The 11,800-nt window shown below is 34.7% G+C and overlaps 1 protein-coding gene across 4 annotated transcripts; it reads left to right on the top strand.

Annotated features, from left to right (window-relative positions):
• Window positions 1-228: 228 nt before the first annotated feature.
• On the top strand, window positions 229-11,583 carry LOC131953608 (methylenetetrahydrofolate reductase (NADPH)). Of its 4 annotated transcripts, none has more exons than XM_059316858.1 (11): window positions 229-307; window positions 1,666-2,025; window positions 2,259-2,500; window positions 3,189-3,305; window positions 3,426-3,619; window positions 3,845-4,411; window positions 8,426-8,608; window positions 8,921-9,019; window positions 9,267-9,389; window positions 9,853-10,039; window positions 10,677-11,583. In XM_059316858.1, the coding sequence occupies exons 2-11, from the start codon at window positions 1,688-1,690 to the stop codon at window positions 10,712-10,714; spliced, it is 2,088 nt and encodes a 695-aa protein (XP_059172841.1). In that variant the 5' UTR covers window positions 229-307; window positions 1,666-1,687; the 3' UTR covers window positions 10,715-11,583. The 4 variants fall into 4 exon arrangements, with proteins under 4 accessions (XP_059172841.1, XP_059172842.1, XP_059172840.1 ...); XM_059316859.1 differs by lacking the exon at window positions 229-307 and adding an exon at window positions 557-599; XM_059316857.1 differs by lacking the exon at window positions 229-307 and adding an exon at window positions 605-689.
• The last annotated feature ends 217 nt before the right edge of the window (window positions 11,584-11,800 follow it).

Below are 11,800 nucleotides of genomic sequence, written 5' to 3'. Positions count from 1 at the left end.
GTTGGCGTCCTTCCATAGTTGGCAGCCCTTTCCGCACTACATCAGTGCACCACAACTGATCCCTTAGTACGAAATACAAAACGGCAACTTCTTTTTAATTCCGAAATTTAAAATATGACCAACATGATTAACCGTACATTTTGTCGTCGCGCGCGCTGTTCGTCCTTCGATTGGCGGCGGCGCCCCTATATAAGCAAGCAGTCTACACTGTTTTGTTCTCTTCAGTGTTGCCTCACTTAGCAGTCTGGCAAAGTGGAAAATTTAGTCTCAGCTAACTTACAGAGCCCATTTTTTACAGCAAATTTTGGTTTGGTTACACACTTGTTTTAAAAAAAAGTTTATTTTGTTGGAAAAATTACATTTTAAATAAACATAAGACCTACCTATTCGTCACCATCCACAAAGAGATTATACTTGTAGCCTAGCTTAGTTAGGCTATCTAATAGATTAAATTGAACCAATAGTATAAGGCATAAAGGAAAACAAATAATATCCCTAGTTGTTGATTGGTCAGACCAGCTAACTAGCATGTAGATCTATCCACTTTCGATTTCGCAGTAAATAAACAGATCGGCGTACGCATTTCACGAGGAAGTGAAGTTAGAGTTAGACGATTCTATGTTTATTTCAACTTAGATCTAATATTACTTCTAGATCTAGAACTAGGCCGATACAATTACAATGAATAAGTTAGTTCTTGAAGAACGAACCCCCAAGTGTAGAATATGCTAAGTAGATTTAATTCGTAATATTTTGAGATTGATACAACTACACTACAACTTACTAGATTCTAGATCTAGATCTAGATCTTGATTTACTAGACTCAGTACTTACTAGTGACTTACTACACTACTTATTTTTTAAATGATTTAATCACAGTGACTGTCAACGAATGTATTCAGTAGATTCGTAGTAATTACTTAAATTTATTAGTTAGCCCTGACTTATTTACTTGTTTACCTAAAATTATAGTAGGCCTAATTATTATAATTTTTCTCAATATTATCAATAATATCTGTTGCAGTAGGCCTATTTTAATTTTTATTATAATTAATTTAGGCTATTTTCTAACAAAAAATTACCTTCATCTAGTTAAATAAAATGATATCAAATAAAATTGGACCAGAGAACTTCTAAAACAAAGTGCTAGGCTATTTCTTTATCCATAAAAGATTGGAATGCTTGTTAATGTTATTACTATGCATGTGTAATGACAATGTGTATATATGCTGTAATTTTTAACAGTCCTAGATCTATGTTATTAAACAAAATTAACATCTTGTAAATACTTGAAAGATAAATATATATTATATATATAAGAATGACTAGGCTACTCAACTAGTTATCTTTACTAGATTAGTTTTTGTTCAGTCTACTTCTTGTGCTAGGTTTAGTACATACTGATATTATATCATATAACTCATTAGTTAGTTATTTAGTTTGTACTAGTTAGTTATTAAATTACATTTTTAAAATCCACTTTCAAAAGACCATGCAGTGTGATTTAAATTTAAACATAAAGTATTGCTGTGTGCTATGGTTAAAAATTGACTATACAATTTGGTTCTTATTATGTTCTGATTAGTAGGCGACTCTTTAATTTAGTTCACACAAAATCTTTCTAGCATATTTTATAATATATACAATAATTTATTTTTTCGGCAGATGCATGACATTTTGAACAAGGATGCCAAAACTTAGCGGTGGTGATACCTTAGCAGAAAATAATTTTGTTGAGAAAAATGAAAGTGTTTTAAATGAGTCGAACATAGAGGTTACCAGTAATGGTAGTAATGGCACTGCAGTTTTCAATGGAGCAAAGAAGGTTTCTCGAACCTCCAGTGATTCTTCCTCATTGTCATCATCACCATCAAATTCCAGGGCAGCCTCTCCCATACAAGCTAAGAAAAAGTATGTCTCTCTCAAAGAAAAGATTTTCAAAAGACTGAAGTCTAGAACACCATTCTACTCGTTGGAATTCTTTCCCCCTAGAACACAGAGTGGTGCTTTAAATCTGATCGCAAGGTATGTGCTTGCTGTTTTAACATTTAACATAGTTCTTGTATGTATTCAAGAGATCCAAATACTATTCTGAAATATAAAAAATACACATTTTTGTTATGGAGAATTTGAATTTCTCATATTTTATAGTTGAAGTTGTTAATACTAAAATGAAGTTAAGGTATATGCAATATTCACTAAGCTCTAACTTATGTCTTATCAACCATGTTTTTTACTTATTATTTTTGTCTGTTTAGATTTGAGAGGCTAGCTGAGGGGAGCCCATTGTTTTGCGATATGACATGGCACCCTGCAGGGGACCCCGGCAACACAGAAAAACCCACAAGCTCTACCTGCATTGCAGGTACAATGCTCAACTATTGTGGCATTGAGACCATGCTACACATGACATGTGTGGGAATGACTGTAGATGAAATCAAGCAGAATCTTCACAAAGCCAAAGACATTGGAATCAGAAATATTCTGGCCTTAAGGGGAGGTAAAATTAACATTTGTTCCTTTGCATTTTTGAAAAAAATACATGTCTTTTAATGCCAAATATATTTTTTTGATGTGCATAATCTCATTATGATAAAGATGTCAAATTTTTCCATTGTGATAAAAATATTAGATAAACTTAAAAAAACAAACAATAGTTTTGTTTTTTAAATCTAAAAATAATCTATGCAAAGTTCTTACAGCTAGTTTAAAGGTCAATAGGTTGTTTTTTTTAATCAGCAAGTCAACAAGTTTGTTATCTTAAGTAAATCTCTGTATCTTGTGCAACAGGTGTTTAATTAAGTGCAGTTCACAAAGGAGCATTAAAATACTACTTCATTATCTCACAATAAAAATTTCTTATAACTAAATCACTAGAGTACCTTATACAAAACACTTAGTTGTGTCATTTGCTAAATTAAGATAAGATTTAATAAATGATTGCATACTATAAATTCATTTAATTAGTTTAAAGAACACAGATTACTTACTGCCCCTTCGCTTTTTCCCTTTTATTGAAATTGAATGTCACATTCAGTCAATTATTTATTTGTCCTGCTAACCTATAAGTGTTTTTTTTATAAAGTATAGTGTAATATGTAGTATGTTTTTTTACCTGTCTTTATATTTCCTAAGTCTTTGTTAGGGTATAAAAGTATGTGATTTTTTTTCTTTCATTATTTCTTTAGATTTACCAGAGGGGGAAAAGGAATGGAAAAGCACCACAGGTGGAATCAACTATGCTGCAGATCTCGTTAGATTAATTAAACAAGAATTTGGTGACCATTTTGTTATATGTGTTGCTGGTAAGAACTTACGTATATTTGTTGACTATTAATTCCTGGTGTTTGTTTCCTTCACTAAACAAAATCTGGTATACAATGATGTTTGGCAATAAGACAACTCTTGGTTGTTTTTCTGACTAGGTTATCCCACTGGTCATCCTGAGTGTAAGTCCTACCAGGAAGATCTTCAGCACCTAAAGGAGAAAGTCGATGCAGGTGCAGATTTCATCATCACACAACTCTTTTTCAAGGCTGAAACATTTTTTAACTACGTGGCTGATTGTCGAAAAATTGGTATACAGGTGCCAATTCTTCCTGGCATATTACCCATTCAGGTAACAGCTTTTTTCAAAAATAAATTATAAATTTAGTTTAAAGATAAAGTAGTTACATTAAATATATTTATAATTTTCCACATTTGGGAGTTGTTTCTATAAAACTTTTAAGGTAACTGTCAAGATTTAGTGTTTTTTTTTCTGAATTTATCTCGTTTAGCTGTTTATTTTTCAAGTTTCGTGATATAGTTATTATTAAAACTTACATTTTGGAATGGTTTTCAGGCTTATCAGTCTCTTCGCCACATTGTTAAACTCTCCAAGCTTGAGGTGCCACTGGAGATCATCAACTCTATCACGCCTATTAAAGACAATGATGAGGCTATCAGGAACTTTGGTATCGACCAGGCAGTTCTGCTGTGCCAGGAGCTTCTCAAGTCTGGCACCAACACTGGCCTGCACTTCTACACACTCAACAGAGAAGTGGCAGTCAAAGAGGTTCTCAAACGGTTAGGTCTCTGGGTGGAGAAAGTTCATCGGACACTACCATGGAAACAGAGTGCCAACCACACACGCTGCGAGGAAGAAGTGAGACCAATCTTCTGGCGCTGCAGACCAAACAGTTATGTTTATCGTACTTCGGATTGGGAAGAGTTCCCCAACGGCAGGTGGGGTGACACCCGCGCTGCAAGTTTCAACGACTTGAAGTATTATCACTTGTTTTATTTGAAGAGCCAGTCATGCAAAGACGAACTGCTCAAAATGTGGGGAGAGGAGCTTTCATGCGAAGAAGATGTGTGGTCAGTCTTTGTCCACTATTTAAAAGGAGAATGCAACAAAGCTGGCATCAAGGTAATTAAAATTTTAAAACCCTTGTTCATACACTTTGTTCCTATAATGGCAATCTCTCCCAAAGATTTTTTAGATTCTATCATTGTTCTTTGGATGTAATTGTAAAATAATACACTGTCCTTATGTATCATTATTTTGTATGTTGAAAAGAAATTTGAAAGAAATAAAGTTCATAAGGCTATCAGTAATAGTCATAAATTACAAGCATTGCTCCCAAAGGGAAGGCGTGACCTGGTGGTAAAGAGCTAGGCTGCTAACCCCAAAGTCTCAAGTTCAAATCTGGGTTCAAGTCTGAAGAACATCACTGAGTCCACCCAGCTCTGATGGGTACCTAACTCACATAAGGGAAAGCAAAGGCGGCTGGGCATTGTGCTGACCACACTATCCCTAAAACAGATTAACCCTACTTCATCTGCCCCATGTGTCTTGGGCACAAATGGGAAAAGATGATTGCTCCCCAAATAATTCAACTATTGAACTGTATAATATTAGTTACAATATTAGTTATTTTGCAGATTAAGTAAAATTTAAGTGTTTTTATATCTAAAATTGTTGTGGATAAAACATATTTAAACATTTCGTTGATTGCTAAAAGAACTGAAACAGGCAAGTATTCAAAACATTTTGGTGGTATTTGAAATAGAATCTAGTTATGAAGTACCACCACTAGGCTACATTTTATCCAACCCTAACTCAGGACTTAGCCCAGCTGTGTGGTATGGCTAAGCCAAGAGTACCCATGTAGATGAGTTTGTTAGCTTGTTTACCAGTTTTCTGATAAGTAGCAGCAAATGGTTTTGGATGAGAAGGCCATTTTGTTGTTGATCTCCACACTGTATCAACAATTGCTGCTTATTTAGGTCAGGGTGTTGGCCCTCTTCCTTTCAATAAAGAGATTCTATTTTTACACCTTAGCTGTTTTTGATCAAATGTTAATTTAAAAACAATGTTTACTTTAAAAGAGCTGAATTCATGCTAATTAATTTGCAAATAGGTAACGCTACTGTTTTTTTTTATTGTTGAAAGATTGTTTACATGTAGAGTGTTGAAAGTTTCTAAAAATAATTCTGTGTAAGCGGAGAAGGTTACAGTAACCTACTCCTGCTAAACCGGCTTTGTATGTAGGTCAAAAGTTCATTGCTCTTTGCCCGTTGAGCAGAGGAGGTGGGACTTGTTAGGTTCACATACAAGGGGAGCTTACTAGGATTATTTGTGTCTATTTATAGCTCTAAAATTATTAGTAAATAATTTCTGCTTTGTTTTGGTCTGTATAATTGCTTCTTTTTAGCCAGTCGCTCCGGAGGCTTAATCTTATGTTTTGATTTTTAAAAAATAAAATGTGGATTAGGATCAGAGCCAGAGTTTACGGCTGTTAATAGAGTATATTTCTCAGTATTAACTTCAAAGAAAAAAAAACATGAAAAATTACACACTGACATCAACATCTACCCATTCCCGCCTACATGGCAATTTTTACCCCTACAGTCAGACAAAGCCAGGCTCCCTCCCTAGGGGTCATCCATAAATGACGTCACGCTTTTTTTGACGATTTTTACCTCCCCCCCTCCCTTCCGTCACACGTCGTCATAAAAAGCCAGACCCCCCCCCCCTAAAATGATGTCACACCTCAGCTTACAACCCCCCCCCCCCCCCCTCAAAATTGCTGTTGAATTTTTTTTTAACATCGATATTTTTTTCTAAAATCTTGTCAGAACTCGTCAACATTGAGTATTTTGATCAAATCCTAATACAATTTATTAAAACCGTTTTCTAAAACGCAAAATAACGGCTAAAACTCGTTTTCTAACATTGCTTTTTTATAATGCAAAAAAGTGACGTCATACCATCTGAACTCCCGACCCCCTCCCTCTTATCACACACCGTCACAAAATTACGGACCTCCCCCTCCCCCCTACGAGTGTGACGTCATTTATGGACGACCCCCCTAAATGGAGACAATTCTAATGAAATGAAACATCATTTGAATTCCTATTGTTTTTGTTGTTAAGAAATACTAAGTGGGACCCATATGCAACATCAAGATTCTAACCTATCTTACGTAATAGGCCTACAATGACATCGTCACACAAGACGAACCCCCTCCCCCTCCCGGGCCTCTCTCCCCTCGATCTGTGTGTGACGTTCTTTGATGACCCCTAATTGCACTTAACCCGACTAAAGGTGCACTCCGTTTCTTAAAACAAAAGATAAAAAGACCCTTCGATTAACTAAGATACGACATAATTGTCCACGATGCTTTATAGATAACAAAAAGACATCTAATGTTAATAAATCATTGGCTGAGCTAAATCATATATGTAACTGATGACGCGCTGAGCTTAGATAAGTAGGCCGAGGTCAATAAATATTTGACGTATTAAGAAAGTTCACCTTTGTTTGATGGAATGACCTTGACATAAATAAGTCATGCTCTTTCTGTATGCCCATATTGTGTACAAAATCTTTAAAGTTTAAAAAAAAAATCGCTTTTGTATGAATTTCAAATAATCTAGAGCTAGTATTTTTGTGTGTGTGTGTGTGTAAAAGAATGTTGTAGTGAATATTGTTTGGGGAAAAAACACACATGAAAAGACCGCTTTCCATACTTTACAAATCATTAGTTAGGGGTCATCCATAAATGACGTTACGCTTTTTTTGACGATTTTTACCTCCCCCCCCCCCCCTCCCCTCCGTCACACGTCGTCACAAAAAGCCAGATCCCCCCTAACATGACGCCACACCTCAACCTACAACCCCCCTTCTTCTTCTTCTTAATTATTAGTGTTGAGATTTATCTGCCAGTGGGTTTGAACGAGAGCTTTTTGCCGACTCGACCACGCCTCCAACACAATTAAGCGTTACGTGTCAACTGGTTATACGCCATTGAGGCCATTGACTCCGATTTCAGCCTGCTTTTCTTTTTGGATTTGCTTCCAAAGCCTTAGTCCAACCAAGAACAATCTACAAGGCAGCAGTTGTTTAATTTTGGATTTGTCTCTCCTAGAAGAGTGGCCGTCCCCAGCTAACGAGCCTCATCTGCCCGAGGGTTCGAACTCGCGACTTTTCGGTTTAGCAACCATGAGCTTTACCGACTCGACCACGCCGACCCCACAATTCCCCCCCCCCCCCTGAAAATTGCAGTTGAATTTTTTTTTAAACATCGAAATTTTTCCAAAATCTTGTCTTAACTATTACAATTTATTAAAACAGTTATCTAAAACGCGAAATAACGTCTAAAATTCTTTTTTCTAACATTGCAAAAATGTGACGTCGCAACATCTGACCCCCCCTCATCACACATCGTCACAAAATGACGGAACCCCCCCCCCCCCCCCCCCCCCTCCGAGTGTGACGTCATTTATGGATGACCCCTTAGTAGTAAAACACTAGCAGTGTATTATCACATGAACTTATTAAGGACCACCTTGAATCCGTATGATTCAATTAACCAAAAAAGTATTTTTAAGTTTATTTTTTTAAAACGCTGCATATTTCACGCCCCGTTTTCTGAAAATGTTTTATTTAGATGGTTCATTTACATTGATTTTGATGCTTTTACTAAGGGAAATAACCATTTAAATATTTCCACGTTTATATTAATGCAGTTCTTCCCCTTTGCTGAGGATCTGGGTTTAGTTACAGGGTTGTCCATAAACGGCGTCACTCTTTTTTGCTGCTTGTAATCCCATTCACCTTATATAATCACATAAAAATGATAGTCATCATCCACCTCTTAATTAAAATACATTTAAAATAATTGAAACTGCAGATTTCTTTTAAAAAATATATTTTTACAGTAGGCCCTATGCATTGTGCAAGGCAGCAGTTTTAATTGGAGTTTTCTCTCCTAGATGGGTTGCTGGCCCCTGCCAAGGGATCTGAACATGGGACTTTTGGAGTTATCAATCATGCACACTCTTGCCTAACCATGCCTTCCCCTTATATTCATTTGATATATTAAACAAAGTATTGTAATATATTTTTGTTGCTTTTATCACATGTACAAAATTTCAGGTGAAGAGGATCCCCTGGGATGATGATGAAATAGTGGCAGAGACTTCACTGATTGCTGACAAGCTGGCCTGCATCAACGCTAGAGGGGTTCTCACAATCAACTCGCAGCCCCGCGTCAACTGTGTCCCCTCCACTGATCCCATAGTTGGCTGGGGGAGTCCCAATGGTTACATCTATCAGAAGGTATTGTTTTAGTTGGTCTTTTGGACATAGACATTTTTTCTGATTGTTTAAATTAAAAGCTATAAGGATATTTGCCATTATAGTAAAATTTAACATTTAGCACGTTAACATTTATTTAACATTAAAAAATCTCTGCTTTGCTGTTGTATATATTCTATAATTTATATTAAAAAAAAATTGTTTTAAATTAAATTTCTATTAAAATTTTATTTTAAAGATTTTTAAAAACAGATTTACAATTAAATTTCATGTTATAAGTTATATGTTCATTTTTCAGCATTTAAATTTTTTTTACTGTTTTGTTTTACCCAGGCATATCTGGAATTTTTTACATCAAAAGAGAACATTGCTGCATTGAAACAAATTTTGCCCAAATATCCTTTAGTAAACTATCACATTATAAATCATTCAGTGAGTACTCTATTGTTAGCATTTAATTAAACCTAGAACTATAATTAAGCTTGCTTTAGAAAGTATACAATTTTTTTGTCATTATCATTAGGTAATTTAAATAAATTAAATAAATATTAAAATTGAATATAACAACATAAATACAATTCACAATTAAAAAGTTCCTTCTTTCTGTATTATAAGAATAATTATTTTAAATGGAGTGAAAAACTTTTTTAAGTTTAAAAGAGTGTCAATCTTTTGTAAGGGAGTTGCAGACTACACCAACTGTGATGAGTTCCAGCCAATCGCAGTAACTTGGGGTGTGTTTCCTGGTAAAGAGATAATTCAGCCTACAGTTGTTGATCCTGAGGCATTCAAAACTTGGAAGGTACACTTAGTTTAGCATTTTAAAAATGCACAATATCTGGTTAGTTTAATTATGATTAAAGGGCAATAACTTAGAAAATAAATTAAGATAAATGCGAAAGGGCTGTATTTTGAATACAAATTTGCTAGAATGCATTTGACTAAACTGGATTTTTATTGCCAAAAATTATCCCATTTTTTAATTATACGCATTTAAATACAAAACACAGTTTAGATGTAGGTTTTTGTGCCTATTTGTGTTGACAGGCATAGTAGTGCTAGCGTTTTTATGTTAAAATCTCTATTCCAAATCAAAGATAAGAAATAGCTTTTTAAAATAGTAATCATAGATTGTATAATATGACAATAAGATTGTTCAATGTGACAACTTCTCTGCTAAAAAATATTGTATAAAGTGACAACTCTGCTAAAAAGATTGTATAATGTGACAACTCTATAATGTGACAACTAACTTTTCTGCGCAGGACGAGGCGTTTGCTCTGTGGCTGGAGACCTGGGGCTACCTGTACTCACCTGAGTCAAAGTCTCGGGAGATCCTTCAGTACATCCATGACAACTACTACCTGGTCAACCTCGTGGACAACGAATACCCCAAGGAAACTGTACTCTGGACGATTGTTGATGAAATGCTGACTTTAGCAGGAAAGAAAGGTAAATGGGTTCATTTTGTTATGATTTGAAATACCTTGCCACCTTATAATGAAATGCTGACAGGAAAAAAAGGTAAATGGGCTCATTTTGTTGTGATTTTTAAATACCTTGCCAACTTGTATTGAAATACTGACTTAGCAGGAAAGAAAGGTAAATGAGTTCATTTTGTTGTGATTTTAAATACCTTGCCAACTTATGTCTTACACTTGGATAATGTCTATTCTATTCTCATATCAGAAATACTTCACTTAATTATCACTGAGAATAATTAATTATCGACCTCAGCTTTTTTAAAAATTTTACATTGTTGGTAGTTGTAAACTGTTCAGTGGGGAGACAATTCAGTGAGTCATTCCTCAATATATTGTAAATCAAGTAACTTTTACTCTTAATCCTGTTGCCCATTTTATTCTATATACTACCAGCATACTCCCTTACTCCAGTAATATTTTTGTTACTCTCACTTTAGTCTTAGTTGCTGCAAGTTCTCAAATTTTCTAAGCCTAGCTAGTCTAGAAATTCCCAGAATTCTATTCAGTGTAAATATAAACACAAAATAACATAGCTAGAACCTTAGTTGTAAAAATAGAACATACAAATGTAGTCACTGTATTTGATTTTCCTTCATTTATTTTAGCTGTTGATAATGGACCATGCGCATCACTGTCAAGCTAACGAAGAAAAGAAAGGACTAATTGATCTTCAGAAAGAACCCTCCCCACGCAAGTCTTACAGTATTGCTATTGTTATCAGAATCATGTTCACAGGGTGTTCAGTGGATATTTATTATGCAAAAAATATGCATTTCAATACTTTTATTTATTAGCATGTGTTTATGTTAGGTCTTACAGCTTGCTTTTTGTAATCAGACATGCTAATATTTATTTAGAATAGATGGGTTATTTTATATAATTGTATATCAAAGATAAAATGTATGAATTTTTTTTCATTATCCGTATAGCATCAATTTGGTTACTTTACATTATTTTAAAAAAATATTTAAATTGACAACATAATTATTCATAAAGCTAATTAGTTATCTCGTTAGGATTTCTTCTTCGGGTATTGCTTTTACCACTTTTGGGCAAACTATTGTGATATTTTGTACAATACACTTTTTTTTTTACAAAATTCATCTGAATGTATGAATGGCATATGTAATTTTGTTTTAAATGATTGTATTTCCTGGCAAATAGTGCATGACATAGTATTCTTGGGGTGACCTGTGGAGGCAGCCCTCAGTTTAAATACTCAACATGACATCTGGGGAAGTTAAGCTCTAGTTACTACAACATTTATAGACTTGAAATTATTGGGAAGTGTAGTGCTAGCTACAGGCAATCTTCCTTCTAAGCTGCGCGGGTGCATTGTAGTTTTGAACATGCCGCGCAGTCATTATGTAGAAGCATAAATCCTTATATAAGACTTTCAGAACACAGCGCACACAAAATTCACGTCACACACTAACTTTCTCCACTTAGAGGGGATGCTGGCTACAGGTAGCAATTTATACAATGTAAACAATCCTGATGGCAATATTTGGTTAAACATAATTCAAAACCAAAGTAAATCATCTCTAAAATCAAAACAAGTTTTCTGGTCATCCATTTAAGATGTCCACAAAAAAATATTTTTTTTTGCTCCACATCCCCCCCCCCCCCCCAATTTACTATGGGCTAACCCATCCCCCTCTTGAATAGGGGATCAACTCTAAGCAGTGACTGACATTAAAATTAGTTACTTAAAATATTCTTGAATTAA

Source organism: Physella acuta, unplaced genomic scaffold (genome assembly GCF_028476545.2).
Source record: "Physella acuta isolate Inbredline_101_S28 unplaced genomic scaffold, ASM2847654v3 ptg000933l, whole genome shotgun sequence".
Taxonomy (NCBI): Eukaryota; Metazoa; Mollusca; class Gastropoda; family Physidae; genus Physella; species Physella acuta.
The sequence above is the reverse complement of the archived record's forward strand: the minus strand, read 5'-3'. Positions and strand labels throughout refer to the sequence as shown.

What these genes read in the sequence shown, in the direction of transcription:
- LOC131953608 (XM_059316858.1), top strand. Translation starts at nt 1,688, where the DNA reads ATGCCAAAACTTAGCGGTGGTGATACCTTAGCAGAAAATAATTTTGTT. An exon ending in ATGGTTACATCTATCAGAAG is followed by an intron (nt 8,609 to 8,920) that starts GTATTGTTTTAG and finishes TGTTTTACCCAG; the next exon opens with GCATATCTGGAATTTTTTAC. An exon ending in GACTTTAGCAGGAAAGAAAG is followed by an intron (nt 10,040 to 10,676) that starts GTAAATGGGTTC and finishes CATTTATTTTAG; the next exon opens with CTGTTGATAATGGACCATGC.